We start from the raw sequence: 20,288 nt of genomic DNA, 5'->3' as shown, positions 1-20,288 counted from the left end.
GATGGATGAAAGACGATTAGATGGAAGGCTGGAGAAATTAATGGCTGTCTGGCTGGCTGGAGAGTTGGATAGTTGGTTGGATGTATGGGAGAGTGGATGGATGGGTCGGTAGATGGATGGGTGTGTAAATGGGTGGCTGGGGGCATACATGAGCAGACAGATAAACAAATGTTTTGGATGGCAGAAGAGCTGGATAGGGGAAGACCTAAAATAATACCAGTGGATGGAATTTAGTATCCACTTGATAAAGAAACTAGCAATGAATGATTAAATGAGTTCATCTGAACACTACCTCTTATCAAAGGTGAGCAGGAGAGGCTCTCATCTAGCCACTCGATTTTATACAAAGGGAAAATGAGTGTGTGTCCAAGATTTCTTTCCCCTAGCTCTTGCCCCCTCCTCCTTCCGGCCTGGAAACGAGGCGGGGAAGAACCAGGGGGGACCTCTTACCTCTGTACCTCCTCCGCCTTCCTCTGGCAGTACAGCTGGAGGGTCCGCAGTGCCTCTGGGGGGAGAGGGACCAGGGGGCTCTGAGGAGTCAGATGGGGCAGAAGGGGCCTCACAGCACACTGGCCAGGGCACTGATGGGACTTCAGTGTTTACTCCAAGTTAGACGGCAGCTGAGGGGCGGGTCTGAGCAGGGAGGGAAGCACCTCGCCTCTGATCTCAGGGGGATTCCTCTGGCTGCCTGGGAACTTCAGGCTTTTGTAGGGGGACCAGGTAGAATAATGAGGACGAAGGGGCTGGTAAATACCTTGCTTTCTGCTCAAAACCTCCTCTAGGTGCACTTTCTCTCCATTCACTGGAAAACACAGGGGCACTTTGAGTCTCCAGGGGCCTCACCCTATGCCCAGACTGCAACTTCATGCAAAGGGAAGGCCCCAGGTCACACAGAAGGTACAACCACCTCAGGGGAGGGCGGTGTCTTCTTGCTGGCCCTGCACCCATCTCCCGCTAGGGACCATCTTGATCCAGCTTTTTCCCCCTGGGAGCCCACACGCCCTGTAAGAAGGGGTGAAGGACTGCAGGGCTCCCTTGTGTAGCACGTGCACAGTAGAATGTGGAGAGGATGAGAAATGCAAAAGTACACCATGACAAGCAGGAATAAAGGCTGTGAAGAAATAAATCAAACTGGGCAAGGGAGCGGTGTGCGAGATGAGGTAGTATTCGGTGTTTAGAGGGGGCCACCAAGGTAGACCTGTTGGGGTGAAATTTCAGCTGAAAGGTGACTCAAAACAGCGTGAGGTGATGTGGGTTATGTAGGACGAAAGCATCAAAGGTGGAGGGAACAGCCTGTGCAAAGACCCTGAGGTCAGCACTGGCCACGAGCTCTCTGCACCCTTCTGCTGTTCGCACTTACAGGAGTCCAGGTCCCTACGCAGGGCCTCCCAAAGAGCTTGGGCTTCTCCCAGTTCCTCGCTGGATTTCTCCTTCGCTGGGCCAGAGAAAGGACGAAGACACAGTGTGAGGCGGCCTCCAGCCTTGCTGTGTTCTCCTGCAGCCCGGGACGCTACACACCCACCTTCAGACAGTCCAGAGGGGCCTGGATCTTACAGGTGATGCAGCGGGGCCTTCCCCAGCCCACGCCCCTCTTGGCCAGTGGATCTTAGATCCCAGAGTTTACCTTGCTGAAGCTCATGAATCCGGTTAATCAGATCTTCAATCTGTGGCTCCAGGCTTCCCTCTGCAGAAGGAAATAGAAGACTGAGCCAGAGACGGCAGGTGCCTGGCTGTCCTGGGCAGAAGGAGCGGGGTGGGTGTTGGCACTGTGTCTCTGCTGCTGTCGATCAGCATTTATGGAGCGTGCAAGAGAAACCCTTGCAGGACGTTCTGGGTGGGAAAGATGGACACTGAGCAAAGATTCGTGATGTCAATGCTGGTGGCAGGGATGCTGCGAAAGGAAATAAAGTGGAACAGGGGGTTGAAGAATCAAAGAAGATGCCTCTTGAGATATGGAGAGGCCCCAAATGATGTGGAGGAAGGAAGCCTGTGATTCTGGGGTGTGGGGCTTAGGGAGCGTGGAGAGGGGAACATGCCAGCCAGAAGGACCATGAATGCAAAGCCCCTGCAGTGACCGAGACATATGCCTAAAACATACGGCTAAGGGGCCTGGGAGGGCTGGCGTGAGTCTAGTGAGCTAGCAGACAGCAACAGGAGGCAAGGTGGAGACTTGGGGGTGGCAGATGGCTCAGGGCCTTCTGGGCCATGGCAGAGGCTTGTGCATGTCATTCTGAATGAGGTGGGAGACAGTGGACACCTCCTGAAAACCCCCACCGCATGGAAAGCCTGGCAGGGTGGGTTGTGGCTTCTGCATATCTGGACTCTGGTGTTGAAATATGAGGAAGATGCCACTTGCATTTTGACAGCTATCAAATTCTCCAATGACAGGGAGATCACTGCCTCTTTAGGGAGTCATCTCTAACTTCGCACAGTCCAAATTTCAGTGCTCCGAATGCAGAAGCCCTTCTCGTCCTCTCTGGCTTCAATGTTGAAAGCGCAAAATTGAGGGGAAATTCTGCCCAACCTTTGCTGGGTGTCACTACCACCCCAAGACATCCTGAAGTTCAGTTTCTGGATTTTCCGGAGGCCACCAACCCCAGCTCCTGTGACTTCTTGGAGACTGAGTGCTCTCCGAGGTGCTAATTAGGACGTGACTCCCTGAGGTCTTTGTTTTTCCGGGGATGGTCAGGGTCACTCTTCATTTTCAATCCCCCAATTCCTCTACCTAATTTTAGCCTAGGCAGCAGCTCCAATGCTGTAGCCACAGAGTCAGGGAAGGGAAGGTTTTATTTGGAACAGACCAGTGGACTGTAGTATTTTAAGCTGCTGATGGACTAGGGGAGAGGGAGATCCAACCTCAAACCCAGCCAGTACTTTGCCCCAGCCCTGACGTAGATACTGGATGCAGGCTGGCTCCCAGTTTCCCATCAACAAGCAAACCCAGGTGCAAAGCTTCTTGTGTTGCCATCTGCTATTTGTATATAAAAACGGACAAAGAATATACACCCAAAATGGAATGTTTTTAAATCTCCAGAAAAATACCAGAAAATTTAAAAATAGTTGCTGCTGGCCTATGGGTCAAGAAAATGGATGGCTGGTGTGTGTGTGTGTGTGTGTGTGTGTGTGTGTATACACATGCATTTGTGTGTTGGGGAGGAGCTTATATGTCTTGAATTTCGAAGCTGTGCTTTTGGTTGAAAGAACTAAACGGTATAAGAGGAAGAAAGTGCAATGGGATAATTCCCCAAGGTTGTGAGTTGAGGGGTCGGGAATTGAACCACATCTTCCTGTCTTAAAACCTCTTCGAGCTAAGCCTCAGACACAAGGAGACACATGACCTTTCTGCAACTTTTTCACCATTTCCAGCAAGTCTTCGGTCTTCTCTGATGACTCGGTCTGACCTGTGGAATGAAAACCAGAATTACAGCATGCAGTGAGAGTGAGAGGGGACTGAGGAAAGGTCCACAGTTGTCTGGGAAGGGAGGAAGAAAGTCTCAGCAGGTTCTGAGAACACCCCGGGCTGAGCCAAGGATCGGCCGAGGGGCAGCCCCCCAGCCAGAGCAGGGTCCCTACAGGACCCCGTCTTTTGTCCCTGAGGCCGAGGGAGTATGGTGGGTGAATCAGAACCTGTACTGGTCAGTTCTTCCCAGGAGGTCGCAGGACACCACCCTTAGCAAAATTCAGGGGTGAGAGAAGATGAGGCACTTTTATTGCTGCTGTTCTCAATCAGTATGAAGTTGCAGGCAATGCGACAGGCCAGAATGATTTCATAGGAATTTCTTTCCAATAATTGTAGGCCACTATTTGCAAATTCTGAAAGAAGTGACGGGTTTAGGGCATGGTTTAGCAATGGCTGCTAACATCCACAAAAGACACCTGGATATTGTGAGCCTCCTGATGGAAGAACAAACACCACCTGTGAAGGGCTCTGCTCCTCGTCCCCCAACCCCAACCAAGAAAAAAAGAAAAAGGGATGGGATACTATCAGGTTTCCATTTCTAAATACCAATTCAGAGGAAATATGAGGAAAAGGAAAACAGGACACAATGGGGATGAAGTCAGCATCATCCAGATGCTGGGAAATTCCACACATAGGACAACCTGGTTTCTTCAACAAATAAACTGCAAAGAAGGAAAAGAGGGGAAGAGGAAACTCTAGATTAAGAGATGAGACGTAGAGCAATCAACTCTAATGGACAGACTTTATTTAGGTCTTGATTCAAATGTAATTTTGCCACATATATTTCTAGGTACTTTTTAAAGTGAGCCTGTGTTACTTATAGCAACAACAAAAACAGAAAAAAATACCAACATCTTAAACTCTTGTAAAATCAGTGAGAAAAGGGCAACTCCTAGTGACCCATTGCTTGCTCTCTAAGAAAAATTAGGCAGAGAAGATGAAAAGAAGCTCACAAAACACATATGACAGCCAAAGAGTAAACAAAGAAATGCTTACCCACCTTGGTATACAATGCAAAGTCCCTCCCTCAAGACCTAAGTTCCTCACTTACCCTCTGCAAGGCCACCTGTGTGACAGGCTGTCTGTGTGTACTCAGTGATCATTCAAATCACATACAAGCATTTTCTGATAAAGATGGTGTCATGTCCTAAATGGCATTTCACAGTTTATATTTTTCCTTATTTAAAAAATATTTATTTGTCTGACTGCATTGGGTCTTGTGGCACGCAGGGTCTTCAATCTTCCTTGCAGCATTTGCGGTCTCTCGTTACGGCATGCGCCGTCTGCTTTTTAAGTTGTGGCACTCAGGATCTTTAGTTGCAGCTTGTCAACTCTTAGCTGTGGCACTGGGGTCTAGTTCCCTGACTAGGGATTGACTGAACCCGGGCCCCCTGCATTGGGAACGTGCAGACTTAGCCAGTAGACTGCCAGTGAAGTCCCTGCATTCTTCCATTTGCTAATATATATACTAATGATCTTTTAAAGTTGTCCTCTATTGATGGACATTTAGGTTGCTGCTTTTGCTGTTACAAATAATGCCACAGTGACTATCTGCATTAGTTTTCTTGAGAAGCCATAACAATACCTCTATGTGGGTCCTTCTTTTGGGTCTTTCACCTTAAATTCTATCTTTGTATGTCCAAATTTCCCTCTTCTTATATGACACCAGTTATTAGATTAGGGTACACCTTATTCTGCATGAAACAGTCTCGAAAACTCTGTTTCCAAATAAGGTCACATACTGAGGTTCGAGTGGACAAGAATTTTAAGGGGACACAATTCAATCTAATATAAGATCCTGGTACATTCTTCTTTATGCATGCATGGGAATGTTACTGAATGAATTCCTAGAAGACTACTGGCTGGATCAAGGGGCATGTATGTTACTAAATTTGGTATTTGGAAGTTGCCCTCCCCCTAGAGGCCCATGGAAGACTCCTTCCTCACACTCTTATCATTCAAATATTTTTTCAACCTTTGTCACTTTTGCCAATCATATAGGCAAAAACAGTATTTCATTTCAAACTTTCTGGTAGTAAATACCAAAAACTTACTTAACTCCTCTGGATCAGAAATTCCACCTCAAGGCATCTATTTTAGGAAATAATTAAGGATGGTGGGCAAGACTGTTTCATTGTCCATAATCTTAAAATATGGAAGCAACTTAAAGATACCTTAGTTGATTACGGCACCTTCATAGGCTAAAATTCTTTGCAGCCATTAAAACTCATGCTGTAAATCAGGGACTCTTAACTCGAGCTTATTAAATTTTGCTAAAATATTTGGTATTATGTTCACTTTCTTTACATCTTTTTTCCTTAAATTAGTATGTATTCATTTAATTTTGCATTTGAATTTTTAAATTACTTAATAAACAACTGTCGAAGAACAAGAAGTAAAAAGTAAAAGTCTCCTCTCACCAACAGTCCCTTAACCAAGTCACTCCAAGTTTGGGGAAGACACTTAGAACTTGGTAAGATGTATCACATGTACTGCTTTAATTTTCACTTACCCAAGTAACATCCTAAAAACACTCAAGCACTACAGAAATAGGTAAAGTAAAATGCAACTCCCTTCTCTTCTTAGCTCTAAATCTTAGTCTTTCTCTGGTATCATTGGTTGGTATGTCTCCTCTGGATACTTTTAAGTTCTTCAAATACCCTTAGTATTTGGAATAAAAAAAAATAAATCTACTTTAATAATAAAGAGAGGTGTTTGTGATTACTTGTTTTGTTTTTAATATTATGAGGATTTCCAAATGCACATGAAATTAGATAGGATACCGTGATGAACTCTGGTTTACCAGATCTAACAATCATTAATATCCACTGATATTTGCTTCAGCTATTGTGTGTGTGTGTGTGCTGCAATATTTTCAAGTAGGTCCCAGACTTCATGACACTTCATCCCTAGATGAAATTCATTAAGAATCTCAAAAAAAAAAACAGTCTCAACTACTAGAAGACATTTTCTTAGATGACTGCAGTTCTAGAGTCTCACCAAGATTAACAATCATCACTAATCATTGGATCATTTATATCACCAAATACCCACAACACATGCGGTTTCCCCTGATTGTCCCCATATGTCTCTTAGAGCTGGCTTGTTCAACCATTTCTGTGAAAGCTCAGTTTTTCCTCTCCACTGCATTTCGAGTCCTAGTCACGCAGTAAGATCATGCTGCTGCTGCTGCTAAGTCGCTTCAGTCGTGTCTGACTCTGTGCGACCCCATAGACGGCAGCCCACCAGGCTCCCCCGTCCCTGGGATTCTCTAGGCAAGAATACTGGAGTGGGTTGCCATTTCCTTCTCCAATGCATGAAAATGAAGTCACTGAGTCATGTCCAACTCTCAGCGACCCCATGAACTGCAGCCTACCGTGCTCCTCCATCCATGGGATTTTCCAGGCAAGAGTACTGGAGTGCAGTGCCATTGCCTTCTCCAAGTAAGATCATGAGTGATCGGTAAATCTTTTAAATAGTTCAAGTAACATCTTGACAAAAATTTTAAAAAATCAACGTGACAAAACAAAACAGCCTATGGAGTATGAGCCCCTTTGAAACATTTTATTTTGAAATAATTTCAGACGTACATGAAAACTGTAGAAATAGGCCACAGTGCTATTTGCCCCTGCATCAGATTCCACATTTGGGAGCATTTCTGCACACAAATTGCAGGCATCATAACCCACTATTTCCTAATATTCCAGTACATATTTCTAAGGGAACTCTACTAGTATAACCATCAAAATAGAGATGTTAATAACTAGACCAATATTAATGTACAATCCCCAGATGCCATTCAACAGTTTTTCCTCTTATATTTTAAAGTTATTCATTACTACTGGCATTTTCCTTTAAAATTTAAAAAAAACGCTTTCACTTCTGCACAACCTCCAAAATTCAAGACCCTTGTTCAGAGTCACCAGTTAGGCCTTTAGCCTTCAGACATTTTTCTATGTAACACACATAGAGCTATAATTGTATAACTGAACTGCCTCTTTTTCTTAATTCCAACTTGCTTTCCCTCGTAAGAACATGATCCCTATGAAGCTTACTCTGTGTAAACGAATCACGGTGTTCGCCCTTTTTTTTCGGCCGTGCTGCAAGGCTTGCAGTATCTTAGTTCCCCAACTAAGGATTGAACCGTGGCCACAACAGTTAAAGTGCTGAGTCCTAATTCACTGGACTGTCAAGGAATTCCTAACTGTAATGAATTAAATTGGAATTTAATTATTTCCTCCTGCTTCTTAAAAAAAAACAAAAAACAATGTTCACCACATAGGCATTCCATAATGCGTGAATGTTCTTAAAGTTAGCCATTTCCATGACTGTTTCTGTGTTTTGCTCCCATCAACAACTTTCCAATGACCCTGCCTGGTCCACACATCTGTGTAGTCTGATTTTCAAGCATGGCAACGAAAGATAAGAAATAGCGTTTTAGATGCTATGCATATTCTGACAAACTGCCTCCAGCAAAGCCTTTGCTGGCCACTTCTACTATCAAGGCAAAAGAAGTCCTGTTCTGCCAGAGTAATCAATAGCAGATATTCTTCCTGTTCTAAAGCCAATTTGGATGGTTTAGAAAGGGCAACTTGATATGCTTTTCAATTTTCTCCATTGCTGGTGAAGTTAATCATAACTTCTTTTAAAAAATGTAATAATACTAGAGTTTTTCTCCCCACAGTAGCAGCTATATTAAGAGCTTAATAAGGGCAATTTATTGGCATCTTCTTGTTGAAAGCTTGCACTCAACATGAGGCCATAATCTAAGAGAACTCTGTGTTATTTCATTATTCATACAATAAAAAAAGAAAATTACTGAGCACCTACTTTTGCCAAGTAGGCACTGCTTTAGGTGCTGGGGAAATGGTAATGAATGGTCTGTTCTCAAGCTCACAACGTAGGGCAGACGATATACAAGTACATAACCATAATCACTGTTGTCATCTGCATAGATGTGTTTGGAAAGATGTAATCCAATGTGTTTATTACCAATAAGGTGGTCGAAAGAGTGTGTAGGAAGGTCAGAGATAGATGAAAGGCGGGCAAAGAGTTGACAACTGTATATACACAGTGACCAGTACATGGGCATTCATTTTATTTTCTGTGCTTAGGTACACTTTGAAAATTTTTATAGTTAAAAACAAAGTGCTAGAGGCATAGCGGGGGGTCATTGTCTTAGACAATTTTCTTCTTTTGCCTAGACCCCAATTTCCAACTCCCTCTAGAACAATTTTGTCTTTCCTCTCACTGGGGTAGGGGGCATCAGTATTAACAAAATGCCCGGGAGAAAAGCAGCTCTCTTGAGAGTGGCCATCCACGATTAAGATTTAAGAGTCCATGCAAAGTGAGGCATGTGTTGGGTGTGAAATGACAATATTGGAATTACTGTTAAGTTTTATTAGATGTGGCAGCACTTGAGTGGGTTTTGTGAGATCCACCCCTTTATTGTTTGAAAAGATGAATACTGACGTATTCGATCTATTTAACTCACGTATAATCAATAAAATTGACAAGTTAATCTAGATGCTGAGAATTATACATGTTTTTCTCTCATCTTTGTTGAACAGCAGTTTTTAATTTTTTTTTATTTTTAGAACTGGTACCAGTATTTCATTATTGTAGCAGACAAAGGGCTTCCCTGGTGGCTCAGACGGCAAAGCATTCGCCTGCAATGCAGATCCCAGTTTCTTCCCTGGATTGGGAAGATGCCTTAGAGAAGACAACCCACTCCAGTATTCTTGCCAGGAAATCCCCTGAACGAAGGAGTCTGGAGGGCTACAGTCCATGGGGTTGTAGACTCGGACACGACGGAGTGACTATGCACTGCACTAGGGCAAGGGGACGAAGGTTCCCTCCCTTCAACCCTGGATGCCAGAGGCCCCTTGCCCTCACTACCTTCACCATCCTCCATGACGACTTTCGGCGACTTCACTTCCAGAGGCTCCAGCTTCCCCGCCATCTTCCAGCACGCAGCTGATACGCGTGCGCTTTGGTGATTGGTTTAAACAAAAACAAAACAAAACCACGCGACGGCAGAAAGGCGGTACAGCGTGCACGCGTCCAGTGCGTCTCTGCGCAGCAGTTGACCAGGGTGAAGAGCAACGGGTGATCAGCTCACCAAAGTGGACCACCCAGAGATCTCTGAGCGACAGTTAGCACGCACACGTGCAGCACGAGGCTCCAAGCTCCAGCTTAGCGAAACCCGAGGCAGGACTAGGGTCTTGGTTGTTGGGGTGTTGAGTGTTGCACACACACAGAAATTACAGGCAGGCCTCGCTCTCTCTCTCTCGTCTTTGCTTGGGTTGTGCGGTTTGTGAGTCTGGGACGACTGTGCAGGTGCTGTGCGGTGGTGAGCAAGTGGTGCAGTCCTCTTCCACAAATCCTCATTTAACAGCCCATGAGCGGTTAGTTATCTCCAGCTCACGAATGAATAGAATGGGCCGTGAAAGCTAAGTGGATCTGTGTAAAAATTCTGGATCTCAGTCACTGTGTGAAGTCGGGTACTTTGCCCCGGGTTACACAGGCAGGTAGATGCTGGAGGTCACCTTCTTATTAATATTAGCAGCAGCCAGCACGGATGGGGTCATTTTTTACTGGGTAAAGATGAAGCACATGAAGGGCGAAGGAAACATCCTTGTGGATATCGGTTTTAGGCCTTTTATGTGCAGTTCTCTTTTCTTTAAAAATATCCTCAGGCTGTTTCAGGGCACAGACTTAGTCCTACATTTCCAATTCCAGAACTGCCGTGGGCCACCAAGGGAGACCTTGGCCAGCCCTAGACACTCTGGGCTGAGATCCCAGGGAGGAGGCAGGCCCCTGACGCAGGACTGAGCCTGTGGTGTCCAGGAATGGAGGAGACGGTCCCTGACAGAGGCTGGAACACCATCCCAGTGGAGGAGGTGAAGGCAGAGGGAGGGGAAGAGGGAGTCTCAAGGATTTTCCCAGAGGCAGAGGGGCATGAGAGGGCTGGTCAGGCAGCCTGCTCACCTGTGTGCAATCACACTGCCACCCATGTGTCTTTGGTGGGCAGGCCCCCAAATCCTGCTGCACTGCCCAGGGAGATAGGGACCAGCCACAGGACACGGCAATCCACCCTGGTATCCTTGCCTGGGAAACTCCATGGACAGAGGAGCCTTTCGGGCTACAGTCTGTGGGGTTGCAAAAGAATCGGACTTGACTGAGCGACTGAGCACACACAGACATACTACCACCACCAACCCCCCAACCCTGCCCCATTTCCAGGGTGAAGACAGAGGTAAAAGCCCAAGGTGGTGGTTCTCAACATTGCCCAGTCTGGAAGCTCTGCCTCTCAAGGGCCAGTAAACAAGCCATTGTGGGAAGCTTGGTCCGTAGAGGCCGCTGGGGCTGCTGGGGGTGTGGAGTACTTGGGTGGGTAACGAATGAAGAGCCGATCCTCCTCTTTCTTCACCCAACGCAGGAGTTTGGTCACTGCGAGGATGGCACCCGCCTTGGTCACCAGGGGGCTGAGGCAGGTATACAGCTCAAATTTGGAGGTCACCTGCGGGTTTGAGAGGAGACATGGTCAGTTGGTCCCGAGCTGGCCAAGCTCAGTGCTGTCCATCCTACCCTAGCCCCATACCTGTCTCCTGTTTGGAAAATGCACCTGGCAGCAGCTCCAACCTGGTCACTGGGCTAAAGCAGGTAAGCTGATGCTTCTGTGTCATGAGTGGGCCCGGGGATCAGCTACAACTAGTGATTTCAACTGGGTGCTACGTGTGTGTGCGTATACACTCTCTGGACCTCAGTTCACTCATCTGTGGACTGGAGATAACGACAAGAGTGCTTAACATTTAATGAGTAATTGTCGTATACAAAGTCCTGTTCTAAGTTCCACACACTTAAGTTTTTACCATCTGTAGCCTGGGTGTGATGTGAGGATTAATTCAACTTAATCTTCATACCCACCTGAGAGGCTTAACCCGATCGGTCACCAGCACCTTTCCACACCGCCTTTATTCTCCCCCTCACTCCTCTGTGCCAGCCACGAGCCTCTGCCTGCTGTTCCTCAGACACAGCCAGGCTCAGCCTCACCTCGTGGCACTCGCACAGTCCTTTCCCTCTGCCAGGTGTACTGTTCCTTGAGACACCCACATGCCCTGTGACCTCCCCTTCCACTTAGATGTCATTTCCTGACCGCCCGATCTAAAATCCTGGGACTACCAGATCCTGGTGTTGAAATACCGTCCTCTACTAAAAGGTTCAAGGACTCACTGGACAGATGGTAGATTTCAGGACAGGCACAGAGAAATTACAAAATAAGCTTGGACTATCTTTTGCCAGAAAGTAAGAAGTACTTAAGCAGTGATACAGATGTGTCAAAAAGACATAGGGGGAGGACTTCCTGGTGGTCCCATGGTTCATACTCCACCACAGGATACACAGGTTTGATCCCTGTTCAGGGAACTAAGATCCCACATGCCTACACAGAGCAGTCAAAAAACTTATTTGAAGAAAAAAATAAAAAGATATACGGGCCAGTCTGGCTAAATCCATGGCTTCTGCTGACTAAATAAGAGACAGTTTGAGCACAAAAATAAAAGACAGGAAAAGATTTTAGCTCATTGAATTCAAGAAAAATCCATGATATGAAATTTAAAATTCAACAAATAAACAGGAGCAGGGAAAGCTCTTTCATACAGCAGAATCTCAACCAATAAACATAGACGTTAGGATGAAATGAGAAAAATCACCATATGGTAAATGCCAGAGAAACAGCTGTCACAGGCAAAAATCATTAATGGATACTAAAATTAGTGGATGAAAATATGGTAAAAAAGAGCACACTGACCTAATCACCACAAGATACTAATTACAAATGGCAAAAAGATTGACTATAAAGTGGAGAAACCTGGCAGATACCACCTTAATGAAGTGAACAGGAGTCATGTCAACAATGGGACACAGTGATGTCATGGTCCTCCTGATACAACACAGAGAAGGACATCTGACACTTCTGCCAGAGGCTTGCTCAAGAGGTGTGACCTGACAAAATGTTATTAGAAAAAACCAAGTTGAGGGGCATTCTTACAGACTAACTGGCTGGTACTTCCTAAAAATTCCCAGGTTGTGAAAGACAAAAAAGACCAAGGGAATGTTCCAGAATAAACCAGACTAGGATGACACAATCAATCTGAACATGTGCTCCTGGACTGGATCCTGGGCCAGTGAAAGGACATGAATGGGACGACTGGTGAAGTCTGAACGAAGCCTGTGGATAAGATATGATTCCACTGATGTTAATTCCCTGATGTTGATGAGTTCCGAACTGTTAACATCTGGAGAAACAAAGTCAAAGACCTACTTCATATAATTTTTTGCAACTTCTTTGTGAGTTTAAAGTTGCTTGAAAATGAAAACAAAAAAAAATTTTTTTAATACAATTCTCAGCCTAGAATAATACCTGATACATAACAGACATGGAATAGATGAGTTAAAAAATGTGCACTAAATGTCAGAATCTAAGGGAAGCGCCATCTCCAGTGGAGTCACGTTGACCAAACCCCCTGAACAGCTGACCTTTAACACAAGTGTGGACAGCAGTCCTGAAGAGACCACAGGGAAGGATACCCCAAGTGGAAAGCACAGCATGGAACCAAGCCTGCAGTGCTCAAGTGCTGGGGACAGACAGAATCAAAGTTCAACTGGTGCCCCGGCCAGAGGGCGGGGCTGATGTGAAACTGACAGGCAAAGTGATCCTAGTTAATGGGACCTCTTGAGAGGGGAAGACGTTAATGAGGGAATGGTCAACAGAAGGATGAGTCTACGAGGTTTCAGACACTGAGACTGATGGGTTTCAAAGACACATGGGAAAATTCCTGGTGGTCCAGCCGCTAAGACCCTGTGCCCCCCATGCTGGAGACCCAGACTGGGTCCCGGGTCAGGGAACTAGATCCCACAGGCCCCAACTAAAGAAAGATTCTGCATGCCACAACAAGACCCAGCACAGCCAAATAAATATTTAAAAACAAAGACACGTGCAGCGATAGCGACAGTGATGGATACAAAACCGCTTGAAGGAGGCTGCTGTGGCTGGAGGGGATATAGCGGAGGGAAAGAAGGCTTGCAGCGTGGGAATCGACTCCTTCAGAGCCCTGTGCAACTCACCCAGGCCAGAAGGGTCTCCTTCTCAGCCACGTGGTAGATGAGGCGCAGCGGCCGGGAGGGGCTGTGCAGCCGGGCATGCAGGCGGTGGTACAGGTCGGACAGGCGCTGTCGCTCCTCCTCTCTGCTGTAGGGGGCCTCCAGCTCAGGGCTGCAGTGACAGAGGGGGGTGAGGGACAGGGTCAGTCTAGAGCTCTCTTGGTTGGCCCATCTCCCCTCTGTCTAGGGAGTTCAATTAAAGTAAGGGAGCTGAGCCTCCTCCCCCATTAGACTGGAGGCTTCTTAGGGCCTAACCTCCCCTTGAAACATGGGGATTCCTGGAGTCCTGGGGAGTTCCTCTCCATCAGGACAGGGGACTTCTTGAGGCTGGAGGCTGACTCCTGCATCAGGCAGAGACCCATTCTACTGCATGTCTTGAGAGCACGGCCGGCTCTCTCTCCAGAGTCTTGTCTGTTGAGCGGCTGAACCTCCCAGTTAGATAAGCCTCCCCACCCAGCCAAATGCGCATGGGGCAGAGCCCACCTGGTAAACTGGGGCAGCTGGCGGTGGTGGTCAGGGATGTCCAGTGGCTTATAGAGGAAGTGCCGGAGGCCAGGAGCACCCACAGCCTGCACACTGTAGGCCGAGGCACTGGCCGATGCAGCATTCGAGAAGCTGGCAGCCTCCCTGAGGGCACGCATGGCTCCGAGCGAGTGCATGCCCTCTTCGACCAGGCGTCGGCAGGTGGCCATGTCATGGAAGGCCTCGGGGTCGGTGCCCAGCAGCAGCAGGCAGACGGGCATGGCGTCCAGGCGGGCCACGTAGGCGTAGAAGAAACCATCAGGATTGAAGCGGGGCAGACACACGGGTGCCCAGGCCTCGCCCGCCGCGAAGGCCGGTGCCCCCATCCAGTCCAGCAGCAACTGCAGGTCGGCGGGGTCCAGCCGGCACTCAGCCAGCACTGTCCGCTCCTGAGCGGCTGTCACCAAGCGACCGCCCACCGCCAGCACCGAGAGGGCCAGGCCGGGTGCCGTGCAGCGTCGGAGCAGCGCGCCCAGCGCATCCCGCAGCGGGCGAGCCAGAGGCACGCAGCGCACGGCGCCCAGCAGCAGGGCCCCGGGGTCCCGCTCCACGCTGTCCAGAAGTCGGTCCAGGGTGCGCTCCGAGCCGGCCAGCAAGCGGCGGAGATCGTAGTTCTGCTTGCGCGCAAAGATTCGGGCCACGCTGGCGCGCGTCAGAGTGCTCACGATCTGTGCGTGCACAGCCAGCAGCTCCCCACGTAGCTGGGCGGCTGACTGTGGAGTCCTTGACACGGCCACCAGCAGCAGCGGGCCCTGCTGTAGGAACACCAGCTTGTGGTCCTCTGGGGGAGGGGAGGGAAGGGACGGTCGGAGGGAGATGGGTCAGTGGTGACAGGAGGGGGTCACATGGGGCTCTTCCACATTCCGCCCCCCACCCCCGACAAGGCACACACGATTGGTCCAAGCCCACTGTCACTCCGGGGACACCAAGACTAGGGTAAGGGCAAACTGGGGGAGTTGGGACATTTGCAGAGATATGATGGGATGGTCAAGAATCAGGCATACAGCATGCAGTGGGGAAGAGAGAGAAAGGAAAACGAACAGAGCTAGAAAAACACCCAACTCACACAGCCCCCACGCTCAGGCTCTCAGGCAACAAGGAAGTAACCAGCCAGTTACATCCCAGTGAGTTGATCAATCAGAACTCAGCAGGGTAAACGGACAGATAGACCCCCTGGACAGATGCCTGGCCAGCTTCCACACACACTGACTCACTCCTAACTAGCTCCATAGTGCCCTAGGCAGCCAGCCAGCCAGCCAGACCTCCTGCCAGATCCCAGTCACTGTCGCCTACTCTGCTTCCTGCCCCTTTGCTCACCAGCATAGATGGCGCGAATGGCATCTCCTGCGCTCTGCACGAAGGACACCAGGGCTGTCATCACACCCATGGTGGTTGACAAGGCTTCCACACTGCCGTACCTCGAGTAGATGGGCTTGCCAGCCTCACTCAGCACAAACACGTGCTTCCGCTTGCTGCGCCAATCCTCGTCGCTCGGGTCCCCGCCCGGGCCCCCGGAGCCAATCTCAGGGCCGCCCAGAGGACTGCCCTCAGAGGCCGAGGGGCTCCAGAGCCCATAGGTGCATGATGGAGCCTCTGACTGGAGCAGCAGGCTAGGTGACTGGTCCTTGGTCTTAGATCCTGAAAGGGAGCCCCCCAGTAAGTCATCTGCCTGTGGACCCCCACTAACCCCATGTGTCCACAGAACCATCAAATCCCTACCAGCCCTGCAGTGATCCCTGCCACTGACACACACCTCCAGGTGTCTCCTTTGCCCCTCAATGACGTCTACTAACACTTAGGTTTCAATGTCCTCCCCCACAAAAACTCCAATAAGCCCATCTAACTTTTATTACCGAATCCTCTATTTCCCTGCTGAATAATTATTTCCCTTTTTCAATAACTGCCATTCCCAAGTTTGCAAAACACCCAAACACCTGTGAATGATCATCGATATCTTCATCTTCAGTGAACTCCCATTTAATCTGACCACTCATTTACTCTGATATCTGCTCATTACTTAGTAGCCACCATTATATCTACTAACATCTGTGTCAGCAGTTATGCACCCCTCCTTACCCTAACCCCTTTTTATCCTCACTGATGTCCACTGATCCTAACGACACTATTGACTCTCCTGGTCACCCATTTATATTCTTGGGGAAGACCACTAATTCTCCCAAAGACTGCCATGATGATCCACTAACATCCAGATCTTTAGGATTCCCCCAACTTCCTATTCGTTCCCACTGCTGCTCGGTAACATTTCAGTGACCCCCACATTAACATAACTAATACCTAGATCTTCAATGATCTTCAGCGACTGCCCCAACACACAATTTAATCTACTCCATGTCCACTGCATTCCCAATAATGACCACCATTGACCTCCATTAACATCCAAGGCTTCCAATGACCCCTACTGACTCCCCTGACCTTTATTCTCATTGGTATGACTCTCCTTAATCCTCACTGATATCCACCCCCTGCCTACAATAACCACCATAATATACACTAACACACAGGACTTTAATGACCTCTATGGCCCTTCCCCATGACCATTATTAACATTCAACAGTGAAATCCACAATTTCATTGCCCTCTACTGACTACCCTCCCATTTATTTTAGTCAATGTCTACTGATCCCCATTGACAACCAGTATTATCCACTGGCAACTATGTATCAATACTTTCCCCATAAAATCCCAATGACCTCATATTTCCTCACTCTCTCATTGACAGTCCCCAATTACCTCCTCCCAATACTTCCCAAGTGCTCAAAGACAACCCCTGTTACTGATTTTCAGTAATGTTCAATGATCCTTTCCAACGACCCCATCAACATCCACTAATTCCAAAGTGGTCAATGAGCACTCATTCCCCAAAGATTTCTGCTAATCCTCCACTTTATACCACTACATATACACTGGGGACTTCAAAGATCTTCCTACTGGTCCTCTGACTCTCTAATTGTCTCACTGATGTCCACTGTCTCTCCAATAATGATCACCATTAAATCCACTAAGATCTGGCTCCTTAAAGATTCCCTCCAACAACTGCCATCAACTCCTCAAAGATGTAAATACTGAGTGTCCAATGGCCTCCACAGATCCCCTTTCCCACTTCAGTGATTTAAAGCCCCCAAAGACACTAACTTCTAAATAGTCCCCCTTAGACCATATTAGGGCTTCCCTTGTGGCTCAGCTGGTAAAGAATCCGCCTGCAACGTGGGAGATCTGGGTTCGATCCCTAGGTTGGGAAGATCCCCTGGAGAAGGGAAAGGATACCCACTCCAGTATTCTGGCCTGGAGAATTCCATGGACTGTATAGTCCATGGGGTCGCAAAGAGTCCGACAGGACTGAGTGACTTTCACTTTCACTGACCATATTAACTTTCTTTTGGTCATCATTGATCTAAACAGCCTAAACCCCCAGGGTCCCTCTCTAACCTCAACTGATCCCTTTCTGATTCTTCAAGGGCCTATATTCACACCACTCCCCAGTGAACATCCATTGATACTCGCTGATTTCCTTTTCACTCCTCAATGATTTAAACTACAACTTGAGTCCACAATGACTTCCCACTGACCCAAAGTATGGTTTAAACTACTTCCCTGAGTCCCAAAGACTCCTCTCTGGGTCCGCAAGAATCTTCCCCAAGAATAACATCCCCTAGGAATTCCAAGACCCTCGTGAAGGGAATGTATACCTGCTTTCTCCAAGCTTGCATCTCCAGGATCGGGTAAGTCCTTGTGAACCCCTCCACCATCTTCAGCCTCCTCACTGGGGAACCGCATCTCCTCCAAGTCCTCCGCATCCTCAGGGACTGGGGCAGCAGTGTCTCCTCCGGCCTCCATCTGCACATCCCTGTGGGGAGCGGGGATGGAGGGTGACCCGCAGCAAAAGAAACTTCTTAAAAGCTTTAACTCAGCCTGGCCTCCTTGCACACACTCCTGGGGCTCGTTCTCTCCTGGCGTTTCAACAGATGAAACATTCAAAAACACGACCACATACTTGCAACCTCCAACACTTCCCGCAAAGGAAGGCTCTGCCAAGCCTCAGCAAATAAAGATATACAAACACCTGTTTTAACTCTGCATCTCAATTGGCTAGGTACCATCAGTTCCCGTAGCCCCGGAAGCACCACACTTCCTGGTGTGGCTGCCGTCCTGCCACACTTCCGGGTGCGACGCCGCTCTGAAGGTACTTCCGGTTGCGGAGCTTTAGTCGCCCTACGGGCGCCAGACCCCTCCTTCCCACCGCCCACTTGTGTTCCCTCACCGTTGAAATGGCCCGCGCTGCTCCCGGGTCTACGACGGATCTGGCCGTCCCGATCTGCACTCACTCCCTCAGCGAGGGCACGTGTGGCTACAACTGGGGCGAAATGGGCCCACTTCTCGTGCGAAAGCCGCCGGCGTGAGGGGGGCGCGGCTCGCGCTCAGCCAATCCGGAGTACGGAGGGCGGACTGCCTCGCCTCTGGCCCAATATAGCGAAGCCGGTCCCCTCGGGTCGTCCCGCCCCATTCCGTCTGAGTAGTGTCTCCACAGAAACCTTGCGTCAGGTCGCTGTTGGACCCGCCCATCCCTTGACTGACATTATCCGGACCCAATGGAAGCTTGGGGCCTATTCCTCTCTGCCCTGGAGGAAGCTCGCAGCCTAAGTCTTGATAGATGAGATGGGACTCGCCAGAATGGAAGAAACTTCATCCTCATTTATCCTCCAGGAAAGGCAGGAGCAGGAAGGTGGAGTGGACACTGGACAGAGAGAAAATGCTTGACCGACAGGGGCCGCCCGCAGTCGGAGTACTGTGCGCAGTCTGGCCAACTTAAGGGATTCGGTTACTAAGGCGAGAGGCGGGCCTCTCAGAGGCAGGAAGTTTTTGTGGGTGTCTGGGGATTCAGGAAGCCTAAGGGCTTGGTGGCCTCTGGCAAAAGGGAACCTCATGGCGCAGAGGGTGAGTTTGCGAAGGCAATGTGTAGGCTGACTAGTCCCTGCCCAAACCCGCGAAAGGCGGAGCTGACCTCATTTCTGAGGATGGGGCTCTGTGGGCGAGGCTATGCAGGTTAGGAGACCAGGCCTAACCGGGGCGCTTGTGGGCGTGCCCTTGGTAGGCTCCTGATTCCTCCTTGACCCCAGCAAGGCTTGATCATCACCTTCTTTGCTGGCTTTTTTGCAGCTTGGGCAGCTAACCAGTCACCCTCTGTTGTATGAGTTTCACCCTTTTGGTGGCCTTATGGCCACTTGGGAGGGCTTATGGACCGCTTCTAATAGTGACAGGATTTCAGAAGCATGCTTTCTGTCTTGACGGTTTGACTGAGGAGCCCCTATTCTTTCCGGAGTGCCCGTGAGTGTGCACCAGGGAAAATGTATAGTGAGAGTCTGTGTGTATATGTACTCCCTTGTCTTCAGTGCTTAGTAGGGATCTTGTCAGAGCAATGATTTCTGGTCCATGAAGCTGCTTCCATCGGTCATCAGTCCCACATGAGGCTTAGTGGAGTCCCTTAAGTCCCTTAAGTTCCATCTGCCACGTGTAGGCAGTTGTGTATTGAGGGGTGTGAAGCATCAGTCAAGAACAATGTGGCTGGATTTCAGGCTGAAGTGACCTGAAGTCTTAAGTTGGGATTGTCTAAGAGAATACTGAATTCTCTCAGAAGTCAGCTAATAGCTCCCTCTTTGTTCCAGTAAAGAAAAGATGTGAGGAGGGACAGACACAGTGGTGGATTGCTCCAGGGTAAACTTCTCAGCTTCCTGAAGCCTGTCACATAATAGCTGTTACAGCTGGAAGGAAAGGGAGCCACCCCTTAACAGTCTATACTAGTTGTTTTGAGAAGTAGGCAGGGGGTCATTCCCCAGAGCTTGAATTAACACCCCCCCACCCCCACCCCCTACTCAGGCCTTGTCTCTCCTGGACATACAATTTGAAAGGTTAGGCTGAGGCTAACTTTGTTTTTATTGTTTCAAAGGCTGTCTGGTACTCTTTAGTCTAAGTAAGGGACTCAAGATCATGTCCCTTTAAAGCCTCCTTGAAGAGTTTTCCTCTGAGCCCATAGTTTGGGATCCAAATGTGACAGAACCTTGCCATTCCCAGGAAGACCCTCAGGTGCCCGTGGGTCTTGGGTGTTCTTAAGTCTGAACTGCCTGTT

At 48.5% G+C, this 20,288-nt stretch overlaps 2 protein-coding genes across 8 annotated transcripts in view; both read right to left on the bottom strand.

Moving 5' to 3' along the window:
- SYCE1L (synaptonemal complex central element protein 1 like) overlaps nt 1–9,492 on the bottom strand; it is a 30,103-nt gene extending 20,611 nt beyond the window's left edge. For all 6 annotated transcript variants that reach the window (XR_011561407.1, XM_070770356.1, XM_070770354.1 and 3 more), the window contains exons 1-6: nt 9,359–9,492; nt 3,339–3,401; nt 1,625–1,684; nt 1,361–1,435; nt 755–802; nt 451–505 (exon numbers count right to left, since the gene is read on the bottom strand). Coding sequence is in view for 5 of the 6 variants with exons in the window: in XM_070770356.1 (XP_070626457.1) it covers nt 451–505; nt 755–802; nt 1,361–1,435; nt 1,625–1,684; nt 3,339–3,401; nt 9,359–9,422 (365 nt within the window). In the remaining variant the exon portion in view is untranslated. The remainder of the gene's footprint in view (nt 1–450; nt 506–754; nt 803–1,360; nt 1,436–1,624; nt 1,685–3,338; nt 3,402–9,358) is intronic.
- MON1B (MON1 homolog B, secretory trafficking associated) lies at nt 7,004–18,641 on the bottom strand. Of its 2 annotated transcripts, none has more exons than XM_019979921.2 (6): nt 18,426–18,641; nt 17,854–18,011; nt 15,464–15,784; nt 14,108–14,927; nt 13,589–13,736; nt 7,004–10,982 (listed from the first exon to the last, which is right to left on the bottom strand). In XM_019979921.2, exons 2-6 carry the CDS (start codon nt 17,999–18,001, stop codon nt 10,773–10,775), a joined length of 1,647 nt encoding a protein of 548 aa, XP_019835480.2. In that variant the 5' UTR covers nt 18,002–18,011; nt 18,426–18,641; the 3' UTR covers nt 7,004–10,772. The 2 variants fall into 2 exon arrangements, with proteins under 2 accessions (XP_019835480.2, XP_019835481.2); XM_019979922.2 differs by lacking the exon at nt 18,426–18,641 and adding an exon at nt 18,228–18,391.
- Between the last annotated feature and the right edge of the window lie 1,647 nt (nt 18,642–20,288).

The sequence above is a fragment of the Bos indicus genome, chromosome 18, assembly GCF_029378745.1.
Source record: "Bos indicus isolate NIAB-ARS_2022 breed Sahiwal x Tharparkar chromosome 18, NIAB-ARS_B.indTharparkar_mat_pri_1.0, whole genome shotgun sequence".
Taxonomy (NCBI): domain Eukaryota; kingdom Metazoa; phylum Chordata; class Mammalia; order Artiodactyla; family Bovidae; genus Bos; species Bos indicus.
This window is presented reverse-complemented; position numbering and strand designations above follow the sequence as displayed.